This window comes from Carassius gibelio, chromosome A2, assembly GCF_023724105.1.
Source record: "Carassius gibelio isolate Cgi1373 ecotype wild population from Czech Republic chromosome A2, carGib1.2-hapl.c, whole genome shotgun sequence".
In the NCBI taxonomy this organism is placed as follows: domain Eukaryota; kingdom Metazoa; phylum Chordata; class Actinopteri; order Cypriniformes; family Cyprinidae; genus Carassius; species Carassius gibelio.
In genome coordinates this window covers 16,629,562-16,653,075 of record NC_068372.1, presented here as the reverse complement: position 1 = coordinate 16,653,075, position 23,514 = coordinate 16,629,562, and the positions used below count along the sequence as shown (strand labels likewise).

Here is a 23,514-nt window from a genome sequence, read left to right as displayed (position 1 = left end):
CGCATCTTCTCTTTCCTGAATGGAAGGATGAACGCAGGAGCTCACCTGCTCTTTAACCGGCGTGTTGACGTTTGATAGACACTGCTGGCACACTGCTAAAAAAGACTTGACAACCCTCCGTAGTGCTAGCAGATCATCCTGAGATCAAAGAAAACTTAATGCTTTTGGTTTGAGGTTGCGATAATCAGTTAATGAACAGCTCTCTTATGCTTGTTCAGCCAAGTCACCTTCAATATAGGATGAGATGTTGCATCAAATCAATCTGCTAAATAAGAAGTTGAATCATTAAACAGATGCCTTTAGAGATACCTTGGATGGAGCTCCTTCTGTGATCTTCACAAGCTGCCATAGTATGGAGTAATGAGAACACTGAAGAGCCTGTACGGCGATCTACAAAACACAGTGAAACACACTCGGTGAGTGATCAGGACATAATGGGATCTACATCAAATCAATGTTGCAATGTCACCTGAAAACTTCTCTAATAACTGGGCGAATCCCACAAAATTGTTTATAAAGAAAGTGCAAAATCAAATAACAGTTGCAAGATATTTTCTTTGTCTGGAATATTTGATTCGTATTGGTCAACTATAGCATTATGATTACTTTTTTTTTGCATTATACAAACTTTTTAAATGCTACTAAATTGTGCCAAATGTTGATGAATTAATGTTTCATTTTCAATTCTGTAAAACAGCAAAGAAAACATTCTTCCAGAATGTATTAAAAGAAATGCTTCTTGAGCAGCATATCAGTAAACTCAAGATATTTCTTAAGAATCATGTGACACTGAGGACTGGAGTAATGGCTGATTTGCCATCACAGGAATACATTACATATACAATACATAATCAAATATATTCAATATTAAATGACATATTCAAATACATTCAAATAAAAACAGTTCTTTTAAATTGTAATGCAATATGACTGTTTTTTTTTTTTTATCACCAAACATCTGACCAGTAGTTTAATTCATTGAAATAATACTGCTTTTTTAAAATGTACACTTCTGAGAACTGTCCTCGGTTCTTTTGTGTCTTTTTCTTAATGTAACGTCTTATTTCGTTCCTTTAATTTTGGGTTGAAGTGTGACCCGGACATGTTCTTGATTCCCTCGTCTCAGATCTGAAACAGACGCACCTGCTCTGGCATAGAGCCCTGCTCTATTCCTGTCCTCAGCAACCTGTAGCAGTTCCCGAACAAATCCCATCTGGTCAAGTCATGAGCACTGATGGAGAGGAGAGACAGACACATTGCTTGTTCATTAGCACTCAGTAACTAAAGTGGTCAGAAGTAACTTGCATTTGCATGGTGATTTAACAAGACGGCAGCGTACTTGTGAAAGGCTGTGAGTCTCTTAAGAGTGGAGAGAACATTGTAGATGTCGTCATCATCCGCCTCTTCCCCCTGTAAATGAGGCAGACCTTCACAAATGTTTGATCAGCGACCCTTGCACAATCCTATGAATTCTACACAATGTTCACAAACTCAACTTCAACAGCCTAAAAGAGACTTTAAAAGAGAGAACAATGAATGAAGCTCTGAGGTGTCTTAACACTGAAATGTTAAAGGGAAAGTTCAACCAAAAACAAAAACTGTGACCATGGCTGTTCAGCCATCTATAAAAGTCAAAAAAAAAGAAAAGAAAAAAGAAAAGAAAAGTAAAAGCAGTCTATAGCAAGGTTTTCAATCTTTTACATGCCACAGACAAAAATGACTATTATAAATATACATACAAAAAATATTATTTGGAAAATATTTATTGAAATATCTACTAGATTTTTTATTTATTTACTTATAATTACATATAATTTGTATTCCTTATTTAAATCAATTATTTATTTATTCTATTTATTATTAATATTAACACATTTTTTATTTATTGAGTTGAACTCAAGTGAGTAGCAGATTAGTCCAATTTGTTAAAGAATAATTCAGTTCAATTTCTAAACTGGATCAAATAAATAAAAAAAAATAATTAATTCACTGATCAATTTATTGAATTTTAGCAAAGGGGTTTATGAGGACTATTTGTATGATGCTGAAACAGCTGTGGTCACTATAAACAAGTATTTAAATGACATGAGGCTGATTTAATAATAACAATTGTCATTTGGGGGTGAACCATGCCTTACTTTATTTCATTTTTAAAGCCGTCTCCTCTTTGATAAAGTTTTTTCTCAATATCTCTTGTAACTGATTTGATACTCTCTAGATCTGCCCTCACCGCCTGCAGCAGCTCCTCCACCGAGTGGTTGAAGCGGTCGGCTAGTTCATCGATGAGCTGACTATGGGCGATGTCCACGCGGTTCATGATGGTGTACTCCTCACTGCACAGGATGCTGTAGGTCTTACTGCAGGCCTCCAGGACCTCCGTGTCCGTGTGCTTCTCCACCACGAACTTGATCTGCTTTAATAACGCTTCCAAGTGCTGGAACATTCAGATGCAGCCTATCAGCTCAGGTTTAGCATTTACAGAGCTCCAGCTGGAGAAACTGCATACCTTCTCCATCCTCCCAGCACTGTACACGTCCAGGTCGAAGTACTGCGGGATCTGTAGGAGGTTGGCTATCTTCTCTGCATCTGTCTGGTACTGTAGATGGAGAACGGGTTTATCAGCATACGACTGACCTGGTCATGATGTATGCGAGCTTGAAAACAGGAAACTTTTCATCCTACTTTTGAGAGTAACATGGGAAGAGCCATGATGAAGTGCTCCGTTAATTTGTTTTTGTCGTCGATCTGCATCTTCCTTTCCTTTGCAGTCAAAACCTGCACAACAAGAGGGACTTCACTAAACACTGATGGAAATAACACTATATAGTGTAGCTTGTCAAGTAAAGGTCATACCCTTTTCCCAGTCCCTCTCCCCACAGGCGGGTGGGCCTCAGCAGCCTGACGAATGGTACAGACGGTCAGCTCAATCAGGGCACTCTCCTGCCGCTCCAACAACACTGAACACAAACAGAGAGACAGAAAGAGACGTGCTTATGCTGCAGATGCATACATTTAAGAGAAGTAGATGTATGACACGGATTTCTCACCCAAAAACTGCTGTAACGGTACATGTATTTGTCCCGAAACATCACAGAATGCAGTCAGACGACAAATACAGTCAGTCTATATGTTTTGGTGTGTAGCTTTACTAAAGCCACTAGAAGGCAAGCCTGCAACCTTTAGCCAAAAAAGAGCATAAACGGCTAATGCTAACACTTGAGGCCTGGAGGAGTTTTTTACAGCTTTTTAGAAAAACAGCTAATCATTTAATGAATCGACAGCCTTTCAGGTAATCTCCAACATGTTTTACACTGAGCAATAGTCAAATGCAATTTATTATTGTGATGGAAAAATCTAATTTTTTGCAGCCACTACTCCAGTCTTCAGTTTCACACAATCCTGTAGAGATTTCACTAATATGATGATTTGCTGCACAAAAAACATTTCATATTATTATCATTAATGTTGAAAACCATTGTGCTTTAGTACCCAATTTAAACCATCGGTCTTTAATTTTCAAGCAATTTTGAACGCCTTCATGTCCTTAAAATCTTAAAAGCTTATTCAGGTGTGTTTGATAAGAGCTAACTCAGCGGGACACTGGCCCTCTAGGACTGGAGTTAAAGAGGCGTGCTTTACAGCTAGATTTAAATAAACCAATTTTGAAACATAAAACAACTACTGAAACAGCACAGCTTTTTAAACTACTTTTTGATCTTGTCAAAACGAGCTCCAATCTATCTTCTGCGTTCTGTCTAATATAATCTGCAGTGGTCAGCAGTGAAAGCCGTACCGTCCTCGCCCTGCACTGGCTCCTCCAGCAGCAGTTCGGTCATGCACTCCCAGTCCTTCAGCAGCTCCTGAGAGCTCTCCCACAAACTGTCCACGAGATAGGCAGCATGTTCGTGCAGCTGTAAATACAAACACACACTGTTAGCTCCGACACCAACTAAAGACTTAGACCAATATAAATGAAACTAGCTGGATTCTGATGCCACCTCAGGAGACCAATGTTGTGTAAACCCATCGTTATTCTCATCAGTTGTGGCGTTACCTCACTCTCCAGGAAGAAGAGCACCAGCATGCGGATGAGGTTTCCATTCGGGCTGCTCCTGCCCCTGCGTTTGGCCAGAGCCTCCTCCGCCTGAGGATCATGTCTGCTGAACAACCTGCACATGAAAAGAAATGAGAAAATTCATGAAAATTAACTTAGAAAAAATTAAAATAAATGCACTGAAATTAAATAATCAGACAAAAGCCAAAGAGATAAATATTAAAAAAACTGGATGTTGTTTAAAGGATGTTAGCCGGCTCACTTTCGATGTAGAAACTCCCCAGCAGCCACTGCCACAGGCCGGTGGGCCGAGTACACCAGGTGATAGACATTCTCACAGTCCTCATTAGACAGAGCGTCCTCGCTACCCCTGAACAAATGAAGAACAGCTGATGGAGGAAAGCATCCAGACTGCGGTTACGTTCAGCATCTGAGCTTTACTCACTGAAGGATCAGCGTGACCAGTCTGATGGCCTCCACAGCCACATCATACTCTTTATCCAGCGTCATAGACACGATCCGATCCTGTCAGGAGATTTGATCACCATCAGCATCATCATGGAGAACACATTCGAGAACTGTGATACCTCTCCTGAACAGCGTTCTGACCTTGAAACGGTTTGTGAAGAGCTCGAGCTTTGGAAACAGTTCGCGGTTTGTGTAGAGGTTTTGTAAGGCTTTCAAACACTTCAAGCGTACTTCACCTTGCTGGGAACGGAGGGTGCTGATATTAATACACTGAAAATGAATATATTACAGGGACAATAGTGCTGCTGCTTGTGTATGTGGAGTCAGATGGCGTACCCGGTCGTGTAAGGTCCAGCCCACATACTTCAGGTAGCTGTCATTCAGGAAGGCATCGCTGTACATCTTCATCCACACACCGATCTCCTCTATACAAATCGCTCTGATTTCAGCTATCGCATCCCTGCCAGTCACACAGAAGATAAGCCCAGACATCCACAGCTACATGCACGCTATTAATGTGAAGGCATGCAAGTCTGGTCACCTATAACGATGAACAAAGATTCCCTTGAAGATTGAATTCATCATGTTTTCGATTTCATCTTGGTTTTCTTGAAGCTGGTGAGAAGGTTTGTTCATATGAGTAAATGGTCAGCAATAGAATGACTGTTTGCTAATCTGCAGATTTATTGCACACTTTCTGAAGGAAATGTTTAATTTCTGAGGAAATCTGCAGATTTGTGAAGTCCTGTGCATGGTATTTCATAAGGGCCACTATAATTGAATTTTCGATGCAGTAAGACAACAGTGTGCAGGAATTCATACCTCTTTCCTCCTCTGAAGTAGGAGTTCGAGCTTCTCATTGGCTCTCTTTCCCGCCATTTTGTTGCGTTCGGCTTCATACTGTCTCTGTGTGTTGTCCTGGTTTATGCTCAGATTCAGAGCTACGTTCACCAGAGCTGTCATGAGCTTCATGGCTGAAACCAAAAGGACAAAGGACAGGGATGCAAACTCAACTTTGTTTATTTGAACAGAATCTAAAAATCTCTCTCTCTACGTCAGCTGTCTTACAAAACTAATACGATTACAAAACTTATATCGATGGCGGTCTTCAGTTTTTTGCTTTTGAACATGAAAGCAAACTTCTATTGTGGCTGAAACCCACATGGAGACCGGATTTAGAATTGTAATTCTCATCTCAAATTTGGGTTTACCTGCGAGAGTGCTGGTGTGTCTGAAGGCTCGGACCTGTGAGTCCGACAGACCCGTGAGCAGAGAGATGACCGTGTCCATCATGTACTCGTCGTAGATGATGCTGTACTGGCACTGGCGGATCAGGACGCAGATGAACTCACAGAAGTTGTAGCGAAACTTCTTCCACAGCGGGCCAGAAATGGTCAAGGGGTAATCGCCACTGTCCTGCATGACAGCACAAAAAATGACCTACTCAGACTAGAGTTCAAATATTATTCGACTACAAAAGATTCTGTAAATCCGTCAGAAAGGATACCTCGTCGAACTCTTCTGTCATTTTGCGAATAATTTCAGCATTCTGCATGTTGCGAAACATTTCAATTCTTACAGTGCCTGAAATGAAGGACGGCCAGTAATCACTACTATCATGAATAATATATTATTATTATTGATTGACATTTATGAGCGTGAAGTATTTGTACCTTTACAGCCGGAGCACTGGATGAAGAAGTTGATGAGGTCCAGAAGTGCTAAATCTCGGTCTTGTTTGTATGACTCGATCCAATCATCAACGACCGACTGAAAGAGTCACGGACAACTGTGTCACTGTTTACATAAACACAGCGGACAATCTGCTCAACACTTGCTCCATAAGCAGAACAGTCTGGACTTTTAATTGAGTTTAAGTGAGTGTGACATGGTGGATGTAATAGCTGCACACCTCCAGCTGTTACATATTCAACATCTGCTCCTGATCTGAAACATTTGGATACCAGATATACGTTTCACTCTTCATTTTACACTGAAAAATACATGCTATTTATATTTCATAATTAGGGCTGTAAAAAATAAATGTGTTAATGCATGCAGTTCTTACTGACCTCAAACGTTGAATGGTAGTGAACAAGTCTAACACTATTTTATTATCGCCATTTATGATTTTATTAGTGTTTTATACCTGCATAGCACTCTTTCCCTGTTTGACCACTTCAAACAGAGTGACAGGATCGCCCTCTCCGTTCTGCTGGGACATCCCATTGGCCTTCCGCCCCCGCTGGACTCCCATCGGACCCTTTTCTGATGGTGACTTCCGAGGTTTCTTGTTAGGTGCCTGGAGTCAGGGGGAATAAAGATGCTAAAGTTAAACAATGAATAATACATCATCTTTTTTTGTGGCAATTCAAGGAAACGGTTTTCGTGTGAGGCATACAGGTGGTCTGCCAGGCCTTCCTCTCTTCTTCTTGGTCTTTCCATCTCCAATGTCGTCCAGCTCACTCATACTCATACTGAGACTCACAGTGTCCTGACCCGACTCAACGGAGTCCCTGGGAGGAAAACACTATGAGCTCCACATGAACTCTGCCACAGTCAAAAACATCCGAGTCATCCAATGAAAGATGTCCACATCTGATGAAGTGCACTAAATACTGCTAGTTAGTCTTATGCAAACTTCGTTCTAATCATTTAAATAATATTATAATATAATATATATATATTTATTCTAGAACAAATATAATAGCTTTCATTTATTTTTATTTTTTATGTTATATTTATTTTTATTTCAGTTATAGCTTTAGTCATTTTAGTACTTAAACTTATTGCAAGGATTTTTTTTTTTAAGTTTAAAGTTTTCCAACTAATACGTATAAGGTTGATTTCAATTAGCAAAAACTAGTTGTAGTTTACACTACCAACATTGACATGTGGTTTCTTTGCAGCTGAAGGGACCTCAGTGTGTGAATGGAAATGAAGCGGGACTCACTGTATCAGCGGCAGCTCTGAGGTGATCATGATGATGGAGGGGCAGGTGGTGTGTTACAGGTCTGCTGTGTGTAGCGCTCTGCTGGGAGGAGGTCTTTCAGTGAGCTTTAAGTGCTGATGACAGTATTAACACTGCAGCTCTGAGCCTGCAGGAGACAGAAGGGAAAAAAATACATCAAACGTTTGTTTCTACAGAAGCAGGTCTTTATGGAATAGAAAAGCATGCTTTATATACGCAATATACGTCAATATATTTCTAATTTAAACATACAGTGATAATTTGCAGATTTTGATTTTTGGTCCATAGAAATTTGGATTAGTGTAAATAATGCTCCATAAATGCATTTCTGATGCCAAAGCCATGAACCTGACCTACCGTGCAGGGTCTGTAACCTTACTAGCCCTCTGAAACACTATTATGAATAAGAAGTGAATAAGAAGTAAAGTTTAAAAGGCTAAACAGAGACACCAACTGGTCATTTGATGAACTACAGCAGCACATCGTTAACAGAGATGTCAATCTACATAAACACAGGGAAGATCTCAACAGATCCACACACACACAAACACACACACAGACATCAGCTACCCTGCTTCATTAAACATTTTTAAAGCAGAATAAAATCCAAATTAACATCACTGGGAAATATATATATATTAAATTCAGATAAACTTTTTTTCTGTTCATAAAATTAACACTTTCCTTAACATTAGGTGAAATATCAGACAAACTGTCAGTGACTGGCCAAAAGTGAATTAGTCCGATTTAATTAGCATTAAGTTTCATCTCTCTAAACAACAGAAGAAAAAAAGGGTCTGTTTGATTGGTTATTACAACATGGAGACAAAATATTAAGCATTTAATTTTAAAAAGAGTCATTACAAATTAATTTAAAAAGACTTTTGTATGAATGTGAATGCTGTTCTGACTGAAGTTAACTATCACCACTAGGGGCAGTATGAACCATAAAGTACTTGACCTATAATGATTCGTTGATGGCATAAAGAAACGTGTTTCTGGATAATTTCCAGACCTATAAAAATCTAAATTAATGTATTTTTGCCTCTAAGAGACCGTACTGATCATAAACAGACTATTTGAGTTAGTTTTCTCTCAGTAACACAACGCTGAACTCCAGAGGATGTAAAGCACTTCTTGGGCAACAGTAGGGGGCAGGCTAAGAAAGTTTTCATTAAAACGTTCCCTCTCCACTAATACTTCCATGCACATGAGTTGATTCACACTACACACTTTCTTTCTTTAGCTGTTTCCATCACTCTCCCTTATAATGCAGAGAACACTTACAATGATGCACAAGGAAAACCAGGCCAATCATCTTGACCATCATCATATAGTGAATAAGAGTCAATGAAATGAGAGCTCACTGAAACGCTCAACAGGAGGGGATGTGAGTGTTGACAGATTTGAGTGAAGGTAAAGATGAGGTGTATATTATTCTCATTAGACTGACACTAGATGGCTGTACGCTGTAGGTGTCCTGGACCTGGAGGACTCGATTTACATGTGCGAGTCTGCAGTGGAGTTAAACTGAGCCACCGCAGGGACACAAACAGCTGCAGAAGCAAAGCCGCATTTTGTGTGCTTTGACAAGAAATAAGCAGGATGTATGCAAGTAAAAGAGTGTAGGAAAGTTGAGTGGTTCAAATATGACCCTGTAACCTCGTGGTTCACATATGAGAGCGCTCCAAATATGACCTCCCCTCCCCCACTGCTGCTAAACCCTCACCACCACCACCACCCGGCCACATTACACCTCAGTGACATCAGAGAAAACAACACACACCGCCCTCAAATTACACAGGGATAGACTGTAGCAGAAATGCTACAGACAGAGACCAACATCGACTGTGAATTACAAAAAAAAAACTATGTAGTTATTTTCTTGTTTTTATCTGTTATGTCACATTTCATATCATTCACTTCAAGGCCAGTAAAAAATGTTTTAAATAAATTAAAAAAATATTAAAATAAACCCTGGTTAACCGTTAACCGACCATTAGGAATTTTGGCAGATTAATAAGTGTATTATTATTATTGTACAGTTAAAAGATTTAAAAAGTAACTGAATTATTTATTTTCAGTAATTTATAAAAATGTTTAAAAAGGTTTGTTGCATGGTTAAAATACGCTAAGTGTATACTTTTTTTATTAATTTTTTTGAGAGAGAGAGAGAAATTGTTAAAATTTTTACATTTTTACAATTAAATTCAAAAATAGGTCTAATCCCGAGGCAAAATGTTTACCAACATTATAATTAGCACTGTTAACATATTCTCTATTTTAGTTCCCCTCACTCCACAACAAATCTTTTCAATTAACAGTATTTAAAAACAAGAATAAAAAATATAAGAAGTTACCAGCAGAATTCACTTTTCTGTTGTAAAAAGAGAAACATTGTGCAGAAGTATTATTTGCTGTTCTGCGTGTGTCTGAAGCAGCAGCTGCTGTGTGACACGTGTTCAAAAAAAAGAGAAGAAAACAGGACCCGCTCCAAGAGAAGGCCGTTAAAATCAATTTCCTATTTTCATTTTCGAAATTTGTGTTGGTTGGTCCAATCAATTCGTGAAATAGATTTTCAAAGTTTTAGACTGGAGGGAAGAATGGATGGGAAAAGATCTGGGAACAGTTTTTCCAGAACTTCGTGCCAAGTTAAAGCGGTGTCGAGCTGTTTTAATGAAATTTTTAGATGTATTATGGTGCCCGAACCCGTATGACTTTGAACAGTGGCCGCGAACATTTTGTTTACTGCAGCCGCAGCCATCATTACCAAGACTCCCATTGACTCTGACAGTGAATGAGAGTCTGAGACGAGGCGAACGCACAGGCCACGTTTTTTTTTTTTTTTAAGAAAGAACGTAGCCTTTGTTTGTATGTAGGCCTAGGCAATTTATATATTTACAATACTTAATAAAATATAATTCATATTATTTTATTGCTTTTGTATTAGTTGTTTGAAGAGTAAAAAATAAATAATTGGTCGGTCTTAACGCAAATGTACTACCGGCAAGATGGTCAGACTAAAAGCAAAACAATAAATAAAAAAATAAAATTGAGTCGGTCCTAAATTGACAGGGTCGGTCAGGTTACGACAAACAAGAATATTTTTAAGGGTGGCCTAATCAGTTAAGGAGCATCGGTTGTCAGTTAGGAAAAATAACTGAAATGAACCTCCCTAGTTTGGAGCATTTAATGCAATCTTAAAACACTCATATGAAATGCTGAAAAAATCATGGTCGGCTTAATATTCCCATGTGATGCAATTGTGTAAACTGGCAGTGGGCGGGTTTCACAAACCAAAGCAAAGGCTGACATTCCGGCCCGGAATTACCAATAGAATTATCATTCTAATTTCTATCACATGCTTTTAATGTGAACGGTGTATCAGCTGACACATATTAAAGCATTTACGATAACCTCAATTTTTCTCAGTGAACAAAAAGAAGCAATGAACTCTTTTCCAGATCTTGGCTTTGAGTCCTCTGCGGAGAGGGATGAGTGATCAATGTCTAAATAAAGGTGTTAGAGAGCCTGTTTATGTTGTTTCTGGAAGTGATTCAGTGAGTCTCTGTGTTATATTGATTTTCTGTTTGATTTCACAGCCGGACTCACTCAGGGCCAAACATGAGCCAATACATATCACCCAATCCTACAAATATATATTTAATAACAACATCTAAAATGAGAGGCTGAAAGAGGGTTTGCATTAAAAATAAAATCTTTAAGCCTACACCATGAGCATTTCTTAAGGGGAAAAAGAAAACAACCAGCAAAAAGTTACAATATGAAAACATTATGAGTGTGGGCGTAAACAGACAACCTTCATCTGCTCCTCATGTTCAGCAGAATCAGTCTGAGGCGCACTGAAACGGCTAATGCAGTCGAGACAAATTTACTACGATTTTACTAACTCTGATGTAAGCATTATGTTTCGCGCCATTCCTAAAAATATTGATTCTGAGTACAAAATAGTTTTCTTTGTGGCAGCTATGGCTTGTGACGTCCGAAAAAAGAAACTAAGACATGGAAAAGAGAATGGCTGAAAAGCAGAAAAAAAGCATGGACATTTTTGTTCTTCATACACAACTACATGTGAGAAGGCTATTTCTGAATTTCTGCTCATTTTACTGGAAATACATAAGGTCTATTAATTCATAAAGCTGAAAGGCATATCTGGCACAATTCAGGATAACAAATAAAAAAATAGAGCTGTATAATAAAAAAAAATTACTATAAAGAATGGATTTTGTCATCTTCTGATTGGTCAACTTCAGATGGATTGCCAAAACCTGTCGAATTAAATTACATTCGAATTAAATCGTTAAATTCGATTGCCACGAATTTAAACCAACAGCGTCCGATTTTTTTTAGACATGTTTGAAAATTATCGGAAGGTCGGGAGGTGCTAGTAACATTTTCAGATCGACCCGTAATTATTCTGAACACGGTACGAGCCGCGACCATGCGAACATCTGCGACTTTCTCCCGAGAAAAAAAAAATTGTCTGCGAGCTCGTACGACAGCAAAAATCGCGAATTGTACATGAACAATGCCTTTATGAACAGTATCCTTATTTACTCACTCTAATGTTGTTAAAACCAACATGCTGTTATCTGTTTCAGTGTAAACACAACAGGAGAATATTTGAAGGATTGCTTGAGAATGAAAACTGTTTTTGTATTCCAGAAATAAATTACATGGATTCAGCAGGTAAAGTAGTTTGGCTTTACACAGTTTCACTCTCTCTCTTATTCTCGTGTGGAGATATGATTAATGAGCACTACTGTGAAGAAAAATTGTGCTTCTTTTTTTAGATCGGTCTTCTCTGATATAATCACCTCTGTTTCACAGCTCTCACAGACCTTGTCTTCTTCCCTCAACTTAATAAACCATAAAGTACATTTGTGAAAAAAAAAGAAATCTCCCAACCTTCTACACCATTAGTTGGTGGTAAACTCAAACTGCAAGCTTTGATGAAACAGACATTGGTAGCTTTATATGGTAGGAAAATACACAAACACTGCGAATTAACCAAAAACATGCACGTCATGTACAGCATCACCAAAAAAATAAAAAAATAAAACAGGACAAATCACAACACTATTGACAGCAGAAAATAAAACTTGTAAACAAAAATTTCCCAATGGACCATTTTCACAGACTGTGGTGATGTGTATCCACTGTTATTAACTATGCAGGGTTTTCTTTTTCTTTTTCATTAAATTTTTTTTTATTGTACATTTATAATACTGTACCTTGTGATATAATATCTTGGCTTGAATTAAAGAAACCTATTTAACACTGCTGTGTGATTGTTTCTAATACAACGGCTCAGGGAGTTACATCAAATAACATCTTTTTCTCTCCTGACCATCAACAATTTCTCTGGAGTTTTTTTCTCATAGAAACACTATCATGGATTTTTTTCCCCCTTCTTTTTTACTTTTAGAGCAAATGGGAATGCAAAAATGATGTGTGTTGTAGTTACTGTTCCCCTCTATGGAAGTTCATCCAACTATGATGATTCCTGCTTTTAAGAATCTGAAAATGTGAAAAGGATCCGTGGGGTAAGAAAAATGTACTAATTTGAACCCATTTAAGCCCAACGGCATCTATAATTGCCAGCTTATATTTGTCATTTTCCTTTAAGTGTTGTTCTAGATTTTATCCATGTTTTATTTCTCAACGACATGCAAGCAAACACCCAAATAAAGGATTTAAAAAAAAAATAATAATAAGATATTCACTTCGTTCCTGTCACATGTCAAGTTCCTGCCCCTACTTCCAGGAAGCATGGCAAAGGCAAACCCCTTCCAAACAAATGTAATTTTAATGTTACTAATAAGTGCTTTTTGTTGACATATTTATCTACATAATCATGAAGTTCTCTAGAATCATCCAAACAAAACAAATCTTCCAGGAGATCTATAATTATATTTGTATACTTTGTCAAAAATATATACTTTGGCAACTATAGTTGCCAGTGGGCAAATGACTTGTTAGTATATCATGGGGAAATGGGGTATTACAGGTCCTTCTCAAAAAATTAACATATTGTGATAAAGTTCATTATTTTCCATAATGTAATGATAAAAATGAAACTTTCATATATTTTAGATTCATTGCACACCAACTGAAATATTTCAGGTCTTTTATTGTTTGAATACTGATGATTTTGGCATACAGCTCATGAAAACCCAAAATTCCTATCTCAAAAAATTTGCATATTTCATCCGACCAATAAAAGAAAAGTGTTTTTAATACAAAAAAAAGTCAACCTTCAAATAATTATATTCAGTTATGCACTCAATACTTGGTCCGGAATCCTTTTGCAGAAATGACTGCTTCAATGCGGCGTGGCATGGAGGCAATCAGCCTGTGGCACTGCTGAGGTGTTATAGAGGCCTTAAGCTCATCCAGAGTGTTGGGTCTTGCGTCTCTCAACTTTCTCTTCACAATATCCCACAGATTCTCTATGGGGTTCAGGTCAGGAGAGTTGGCAGGCCAATTGAGCACAGTAATACCATGGTCAGTAAACCATTTACCAGTGGTTTTGGCACTGTGAGTAGGTGCCAGGTCGTGCTGAAAAACTAAATCTTCATCTCCATAAAGCTTTTCAGCAGATGGAAGCATGAAGTGCTCCAAAATCTCCTGATAGCTAGCTGCATTGACCCTGCCCTTGATAAAACACAGTGGACCAACTCCAGCAGCTGACATGCCACCCCAGACCATCACTGACTGTGGGTACTTGACACTGGACTTCAGGCATTTTGGCATTTCCTTCTCCCCAGTCTTCCTCCAGACTCTGGCACCTTGATTTCCGAATGACATGCAAAATGTGCTTTCATCTGAAAAAAGTACTTTGGACCACTGAGCAACAGTCCAGTGCTGCTTCTCTGTAGCCCATTTCCTGCACACGCCTGTGCACGGTGGCTCTGGATGTTTCTACTCCAGACTCAGTCCACTGATTCCGCAGGTCCCCCAAGGTCTGGAATCGGTCCTTCTCCACAATCTTCCTCAGGGTCCGGTCACCTCTTCTCATTGTGCAGCGTTTTTTGCCACACTTTTTCCTTCCCACAGACTTCCCACTAAGGTGCCTTGATATAGCACTCTGGGAACAGCCTATTCGTTCAGAAATTTATATTTCTGTGTCTTACCCTCTCGCTTGAGGGTGTCAACTATGGCCTTCTGGACAGCAGTCAGGTCGGCAGTCTTACCCATGATTGCGGTTTTGAGTAATGAACCACGCTGGGAGTTTTTAAAAGCCTCAGGAATCTTTTGCAGGTGTTTAGAGTTAATTAGTTGATTCAGATGATTAGGTTAATAGCTTGTTTAGAGAACCTTTTCATGATATGCTAATTTTTTGAGATAGGAATTTTGGGTTTTCATGAGCTGTATGCCAAAATCATCAGTATTAAAACAATAAAAGACCTGAAATATTTCAGTTGGTGTGCAATGATTCTAAAATATATGAATGTTAAATTTTTATCATTACATTATGGAAAATAATGAACTTTTTCACAATATGCTAATTTTTTGAGAAGGACCTGTATTGTGTTAATAGGTTAATAAATCAAGGTTATTGGTTTTGTTGAATGCTTTTTGCTTTCATAATATCCCACCTTAAACATACTTAACCCTTTAACTGACATTTCTACTGTACAGTAGACCTTAATTTGATAGGGTTATCCTATGTGTGTTGGGGGATTTCCAGTTTTCAAGTGACAGCAGCAGTTTACAAACTTCAGTCAGTCATACAAAAGGAAGAATGGAAAGATAAAGAGCTAACACAATGGGATTAATTGCTGTAGATTATATTTTTCTCTCTTTTATGACATTATGTCTTGTAAAGGGCAAAATATTGTATTATATGATTCCATTATAATGTTTACATTTACAGAATTATATATAGAAATCGCCTACTACAGTCAGACATTGAATACTATGGGCCTAAAAAAATGTGTAAGGTGTACCTTTTTTATTATATAAATGTGATATTTTCTTCATTTGATTTATTTTTATTTATTATTTTCATTTAACTAATGCACCTCTAAGAATCAAAATACCTGCATGTTCAATAATAAGTAAACATAAATAAATAAAATATATAAACAAATAACAATATCTTCCATCTTTATTTGACCCTCTAACTTTAACACTCACTATTCTAATTCTATTCTTTAAAAAAATCTAACTACCTTTCTAATCTTTTTGTATTCTATTTTCTTTTCATTTTTTATGTAATTGTGTGTGTGTGTGTGTGTGTGTAAAGACCTCTAACACTAGCTTGCTCTATTTATTTTTTATATTTTTTTATTCTATCTGTTTTCTTTTTATTTATTATATTATTTAAAATCCCATGCTACTTGTTCTGTGTTAACCCAACTGAGACTTGTTATAGCACTTATATATCATTACTCTTTTTGTTGTTTTTGATTGCTTCCACTGTCCTCATTTGTAAGTCGCTTTGGAAAAAAGCATCTGCTAAATAAATAAATGAATATAATAAACAAGTATAATATATAAACTAAATATTTAAATAGTCTTATATTAAAAATATATATCATTCATTTCATGAAAATCAAGAGATCAATGTCAAATAAGCAATATGTGCCTATTCATAAAATCTGTGATATTTTACATATTTACATCACAAAGTATAGTATGCAAATATGTTTATGTAAATTTATAAAACTACTTGTACCTTCACTGCATTACTGCTTGTAGGCTACTTATACTAAAACTGCTTACGTAAGGGAAAGTTCACCCAAAAATGGAAACTGTGTCAAACCTTGCAAGGGTTGCAAACCTAAGGGTGAGTACAAAAGAAGATATTTTGCAGAATGTTGGTAACCAAACAGTTAAATGCATAATTTTCTTTCAGTCACAGTATACCTTTTTTATTATAAAGATGTAATATTTTTTTCACTCTATTTATTTATTTTCATTTAACTTTTTGATACACAATATCCTGTTGGGGCAACCTAATGACTGCACTTTGTTCTGCACTATGTTCCACCACTTTAAGACAAATGGCCTTGTTGTGTTTTCATATTCAAGAGATAATAAAATAGATGCAATTTGTGGGGGGGTTGCATCGAATGTTCTTTGACTTGGATGCATAATAAATTTGTCTGTTGAATCTTTTGAAATATGAGCTATTTTAGACCTGGAAAGTATGTGAATTACTAAGGCAGTCAAGCCAGGGCACATCATAATAGCTTATTACTCACTCAGATTATTATTCAATTACACTGGTGGTTTGAGGGCAGAGCACAAATTGTGCAACATTCTCAAAGGGATGCAAATAAATTACATCAGAGTTTTGCAGCGTGTTACTGTTTGCTCTTCAGTCACCGGCTGCCAACCCGGTATGGCTGCCAAGTTGAGCCGAGACAGTATTACTGACCATCAGCTGCATTTTAATCCACAATGGCTTGTAACAAATGCACTGATCCCAAACAAGCCTCCAAAGAGACATTGAGCAGTGTAAAACAAAGTGAGTTCTGAATGCAACAACCTATGTTTTACGCCGGTCTGCTCAGGAACGGGGCCCTTTCTCTCTTGGTAACGTCCTCTTTTGGATGGGTTTTAATGAAAAATATTTGAAAACCACAATCAAAATAACAGTGGCCACAAGTTTAGCACCTGGGATTTTATTTTTCATAAGCTTTTAAGAGACAAACATTACAAAACAAATCTATGCAAAAAAAAAAAAAAAAAAAAAAGAAAAAAAGATTTTATATATATATATATATATATATATATAATTAAGCAATGAGATGGTTAATAAATATTATGACATCACATATTACCACTAACACCAATGCATTCCTAACAAGTCTTGTTTTCAGAGGTGGGAACATGACCACTGTTCATAGATGATGTTTTTTGTTTTACAAGAAGGTGAAATTCCACAAGCTATTCCAATATCTGTTCTTTCCAAGCCACTCTTGTTTCATTAACAGAAACCTTCCAGCTGCGAAAAGTCAAGCAGCACTTTAAATGACCTAAATGGGGCATTTACCATTGCCAGAGTTCAGCTCAAGCCATTAAAAAGATGTGTGCGAATTCAGAAAACTCAAAGCTGATATTTGCACTCTTTGAGCATTAGCATTATTTAAAAACATACATTGATTATAATTCACAGTGTAAACAAACATAGCATAGGGATAGTGTGTGTATATATTAATTAGTAGGGTTGCGCGATAAATTGCATGCGATATTTAATGCGCATCTTGTCAGTAAAGCCGGTTCTGTAGTCATCGGTAAATCTCCATCACCTGCAACTGACAAGATGCGCATTAAATATCACATGCGATTTATCGTGCAGCCCTATTAATTAAGAATGCACAGTTAGATTTTTTGGGGGGCGATTCCGATACCGATCAGGGCTTAAAAAGAGAGAGAGAAAAAAATTGGTTCACTCTGAGAAGAAGAATGTTTCTGTTTCTGTTCCTGCGTTCCTCTGTAAAACCGGTTTGAGTAGAAAACATACCATTTAATAACGTTATTTATTTTTCTTTGCCAATAATAATAATAAATAACAATAATATTAAAGTACAATGTTTAATTCCCTCAAAATAAAAAAATCACGAAGAGAATCTTGAATGATCTCTTAGTTATAGTCAATACAGCATATATACATTCTTCACCAGTTCATTTGGTCCCGGAAAATTGCCGAAGTGCCTTCTGTGTGAACACATCCTGGGACTGATTCCGGGATCGATCCCAGGTTGGGGACTTAGCAACATTGCCATGTTCAGACCCAAAACGAGCTCTGTGTGAACAAAAGTCAGAACCAATGCCGTAAAGAGTGTCATAGTGATGACGCACGTTATCGTGCAACTCTTTTACTGGGTGTTTTGAAGGGAGATCAACATTCGCGATGAAAAGATATGTGCAAACTGTAATAAAGCAGAGATCAGTAAGCTTCTCACTATCCGCTCTGAAGCTGAGATCGATCGCCAGCTTAAGTGAAACAACACATCCCATCGCAATGCCACGTGTCTTTGCACGATCTTTACGGGATGTGTGTGAACGCACCCACAGATTCCAGAAAATCACTGGCAGTGTGAATGAACCACAATCAAATGATCCTGGGACACATTATCCATGTATTTTCTGGAAGTTCTGTGTGAAAGAGGCTTTATACATTAAAAACAATGTCCCTGGTACCTGATCTGCTGCCATGTTTAGAAATCATTGAAAACACTTCTGCTTTGCTGCTTCTCCTTCTTCTCGTTTCTTGGCGGCCTAGCGTTTTTGACTCGTACATTACACATCATATCCTGATGTCACGTGTCATTGCGGGACGTTTATGGTTTGTGTGAATGCATGCACAGATTCCGGGAAATCACTGGCAGTGTGAATGAACCAAAACCTAACGATCCGGGTACAACTGCCGGGACACATTTCCCATGTATTATTCAGAATCTTTCTGAAAATGATTCGTGTGAAAGGGGCTTTACAGTACCCAACATATAGCCTATACTTTCCCTCAGGCATTCACATAAGGTAACCTAAAATCTTGATGCTGTTAAAAAAATGGATGTTATTCATCAACTACCCACATGCTCTGTATTCACTCTCGAGGCTACTGCTCCATTGGGTTTAAAGCCCCAAAGAAAACTTCCACAGCAAATGATTATATGTTAAGAGACACAACATGTCATGATGGAAGGAGAAGACACGTATGTGAACGCAGACACATTAGATTATTATTGTCCTCCATTCACACACACACACACACACACACACACACACACACACACACACACACACACACACACACACACACACACACTCAGATGCAGGGACGAATTATTTGCAGTGATGTTTTGAGGCTGACAGAGAACAGTAATTTAATAGACCAAGATGGCAAAAGAAAAATGTGATTGAGAGAATAACAGGCAGAGTTCATGCCAGATTTATTCATGGAATTACAAGAAAACACATTTCAAAGAAAATGTTCACACATTCTTTTATTCAGCTCTAATTTTCAACATATCCTGCATGACACCAATTCTCCATTTTTATAGTGTAAAAAAAATTAAGTGGGCGGAAGTGTGTGCCATGCAACAGAAGAAATGTGTCGACCTATCTAAAGAAATCATATTTCATCATATTTAAGTCTCAAAATATTGAATGCAAAGTTTGAGTTATCCTTGCAGGACTGCATACATAAAACAACAGCACATCTGCAACAGAGTCGGTTGGTATTATACAATATTTATAATATATAGCCTAATATATGATATATACTACCTTACAAAAGTTTGTGGTCATTCAGATTTTATGTTTTTGAAAGAATTATGCTCACCAAGGCTGCATTCATTTGAACAAAAATACAGTAAAACAGTAATAACGTGAACTATTATTTAAAATGTAAGACATCTGTTTTCTTTTGGAATATATTTGAAAATGTAATTTATTGTGATGGCAGCAGTTTTCAGCAGTCATCACTTCAGTCTTCAGTGTCACATGATACTTAAGAAATCATTATAATAATCTGATTTGGTGCAGAAGAAAATTTTCTTCTTATTATCAATGTTGAAAACAGTGCTCTTTACTATTTTTGTGGAAATTGTGATAAAAAAAAATCAGGATTCTTTGATGAATAGAAAATTTATTTGAAATAGAAATCTTATGTAACAATGAAAGTCTTTACTACTGTATCCTTGATGAATAAAAGTATGAATTTATTTTTAAAATCTTACTGACTCAAAACTTTTAAAATGTAGCATATGTTATGAATATGTGTACTCAAGTTTCAAGTTACCATCCAACTGTATTTAATTAACTGGATCATAAAAAAATTAAATAAAAACAAAATAAAATGTTGTGATACTGGCCCATACTATGAAATAAATGACTCGTATCACGATATGACATTTTGGTCATGCCGGCCACCCCTACTATGATGAGGTGAGAACTCACAGACATAAAAAGTCAGAATATGATTTTAATCTGACTTTATACAAACAAACAAAACATAACACAAGTTCAGACACATCACAGCCAATCCCAATCCTCAAACTAAATAATATAAACACAGAGCATGTTTTGATACAGAATGCCAGAGCAATCCTTAGTGCTTCTAAACATAAAATAGCTGAAGAGAGAAATCAGATTGGTAGAGCAGATCCAAAAGGACATCCAGTAGATAAACAGTCCTGCACGCTGACTGATCTCTCTCCCGTGTGCGCTCGCTTCATTCAGCCAATCAAATCAAACCTGCAGCTTATGACCTACACGAGTTGCCATGGGGACGCCTGCCGTCTGGAATACATGTCATGCATGTTAAGTGCTTTACAGTAAAAGCAACACACGCATGCGTGGAGCACGTTCACATCCCTGGCAACTATTACTAAACCTCTCACTCACACACACACACACACACAGAGCTATTAATTAATCCACCAGCCACAAACAGCACACATGTGAGAGACAGTAGGTGCGCTTTCACAAATACTCAGCGATACAGAAAAAATACTTAAAGATTACATGAGCAGGGTTTTTAATAAAATAACACCCACTTACAGTCAACTTAAATGTATTTCAATGCACCCAGAGTGAGAAGTTCATTGACTCGCTCAAGGATGCTGACTCCTTTAATGCCTTTCACAGCGAATGCATGAAATTTAAATATTATACAGCTTTACATCAAGGCTGCACTGCAGAAGAAGATAAAGATGACTGGACTAACATGACTCAGATTTAAAAGACCACAACTACAGGCAAAATTATATAAACTAGGGATTAAAGTCTGAGATCAGATTGAAAAACTGGAATTTAAGCAGAAGAATTTAGAAAATTGTAAAGAGAGAGAGATTTACAATTCTGAAGTGTTTAGGCTATTTAATGAATAAAATTTGAAGGACATCTCGTGCAACAACAACGTTTTGTTATATCAAAACCTTTTCCATATAAATATAAGTTCTTGCACTGGATTTAAAACATCCGCTCCTAAAGAAAATAATGGAATAAAGTTTGACAGAACTTCAGAAGAGCTAAGAACAGGACTGATGATTTGCTGTGAAATCTACCCTAATTCTATATGGATTATTAGGTTTGTAGGTTAACACATTGTGAGATTTTATTATTTGTTATATGCTTCAACATAAAATCTATTACTTTTTTCATGCATGCTCCTGGTTATTTTTTAGAAAAGATTTTATCTTTGTAATGAAGAATACAGTTGAATACCTGGTTCACTCAGAGAAACATCAAATTAGGAAAGTAAAATGGTTGCATGCTGACTTTAAAGGAACACTTTAATATAGCTGCGCAAATCACTCCGCCTAAGTAACGTGTGTGTGTGTGTGTGTGTGTGTGTGTGTGTGTGTGTGTGTGTGTGTGTGTGTGTGTGTGTGTGTGTGTGAGAGATATAGGTCCCAGTATTTATACGAAAATGGTCTCTGTCTCATATAGCCTTGTTATTTGTACACGCTGTGACTATACAGATCACAACATGTAAATAGGAAAATGTTTGCATTATTTTGTCACTTATTGGGATTACTATGCTAACAGTATCCATTTACATCCAGTCTTTGTGCTTAGATAGGCTAGCGGTGGGTGCATCAAATTACACTTACAGAACGCACAAAAATGAAATGAAAAATGAAAAAGGTATGTATGGACTTATCTAACTCTGGGGGGTACTGTGAATAAGCTAAAGTCCCAAAAAGTCGGAGTGTTCCTTTAACAAACAAAAAAAAATTCACTGAAGGAAAAAAAGCAACAGCAGGCATTTAGAAATTATCTATTTATTGCAGCGATGTTCAAAATGTGAAGGCATTAGCTGAATGACTCTACCTCCATTCGGTCAAGGGCAGAAACTCTATTAAGAGTAAATCAATGGAGGGTGATGGGAGACTGGTGAACAGGCTAAACTGATTGCCTCTTAATGTGACACAGGGCAGAGTAAGAGGGTGTAAAGACACGCTGGGATACAGAAGCAGATGTCTATGAGGAGAAATGTGGATTTCTTTAAAGCCTTGTGACTATATTAAGGCTTTTCCATTTTCCTCAACTGTGACGTAAAGTACAGATCAAAGACTCTCTTGTAATTTTTTAGTCCACCATTACCAAACAAATTAAAGAAATGAAAACAATTATGGGTATTTCAAAAAAACATGCTAAAACAGATCTGAAATGAGCTAGTGGCACATAAATGAAGCTTATTTTCTTGACTATTAAAATTGCCATCTGTTCTGAAGAGGGAGGAAAACAAGATATTGGCAGCATGGGATTCTGTGGTTATACTTGTAAAAAGGTGCAGTTGCATAAATTGCATTATTTTCATCCAAAGTAATGATCCGATTGACTGCATAAGTGGAAACGTTCTGCATTACAGAGCAGGAGAATTGCAAGACAAAACGCATTAGTGAAACCAGATCTGTGTAAGTCAGCAGCTTGAGTTTTCTGTTGATTTGTTCACCACAGTCTGCAATTCCATCTGCTCTCCTTCAATCTCAAATATTTCAGGACCCCTCGGTCTTGTCCAGGGGAAAGAGCCCAGTGCGTACAGAACATATGGAAAGTGATGAAGTAAAAGCCTTAGTCTGCCCTTAAGCAACCAAGTTAACAAAAGGGCTTTGCTGAAACAAGTCATCATCAGGAACGAGGTTCTGAGACGTCTGCCCTCACCTGCGGGAGAGGAATGTCAGGTGAGGGGATGACGGCTGAGCAGAGAGGCGTTTTAAGAATCACAGTCTGAAGTGCACAGAAAGAAACGCCCGAAGCGACAGGATGTGGGAATAAGATGAAAATTAAAACCAACAAGAGTTGATGCTGATGTTGATGCAATGATGCTACTGTTGATTGACCAGTTGGGTTTCTTTATGGTCAATACAACAAAAGCAAAAGAGCAAAATAGACCCTGTTATTTTAGTACCAAATTAGTACGTTTATTTTTGTATTTTTCATATTATAGTTTTAGTAATTTTGTTGTGCATCTTTATAATTTTTATACGTTTTATTATTAGCATTAGTTTATATATATATATATATATATATA

General features: G+C 37.2%; 1 protein-coding gene across 2 annotated transcripts in view; it reads right to left on the bottom strand.

Moving 5' to 3' along the window:
- Window positions 1-23,514, bottom strand: part of LOC128028918 (cohesin subunit SA-1) — a 37,035-nt gene that overhangs the window by 5,104 nt on the left and 8,417 nt on the right. For both annotated transcript variants that reach the window (XM_052616258.1, XM_052616267.1), the window contains exons 2-23: window positions 7,476-7,620; window positions 6,924-7,038; window positions 6,672-6,824; window positions 6,196-6,292; window positions 6,030-6,106; window positions 5,734-5,938; window positions 5,345-5,496; window positions 5,064-5,137; window positions 4,859-4,982; window positions 4,664-4,762; window positions 4,500-4,579; window positions 4,317-4,424; window positions 4,055-4,169; window positions 3,794-3,911; window positions 2,854-2,957; window positions 2,683-2,775; window positions 2,507-2,596; window positions 2,231-2,434; window positions 1,340-1,410; window positions 1,144-1,231; window positions 310-390; window positions 46-138 (exon numbers count right to left, since the gene is read on the bottom strand). In XM_052616258.1, the coding sequence (XP_052472218.1) occupies window positions 46-138; window positions 310-390; window positions 1,144-1,231; window positions 1,340-1,410; window positions 2,231-2,434; window positions 2,507-2,596; window positions 2,683-2,775; window positions 2,854-2,957; window positions 3,794-3,911; window positions 4,055-4,169; window positions 4,317-4,424; window positions 4,500-4,579; window positions 4,664-4,762; window positions 4,859-4,982; window positions 5,064-5,137; window positions 5,345-5,496; window positions 5,734-5,938; window positions 6,030-6,106; window positions 6,196-6,292; window positions 6,672-6,824; window positions 6,924-7,038; window positions 7,476-7,504 (2,370 nt within the window). In that variant the 5' untranslated portion in view covers window positions 7,505-7,620. The remainder of the gene's footprint in view (window positions 1-45; window positions 139-309; window positions 391-1,143; window positions 1,232-1,339; window positions 1,411-2,230; window positions 2,435-2,506; window positions 2,597-2,682; window positions 2,776-2,853; window positions 2,958-3,793; window positions 3,912-4,054; window positions 4,170-4,316; window positions 4,425-4,499; window positions 4,580-4,663; window positions 4,763-4,858; window positions 4,983-5,063; window positions 5,138-5,344; window positions 5,497-5,733; window positions 5,939-6,029; window positions 6,107-6,195; window positions 6,293-6,671; window positions 6,825-6,923; window positions 7,039-7,475; window positions 7,621-23,514) is intronic.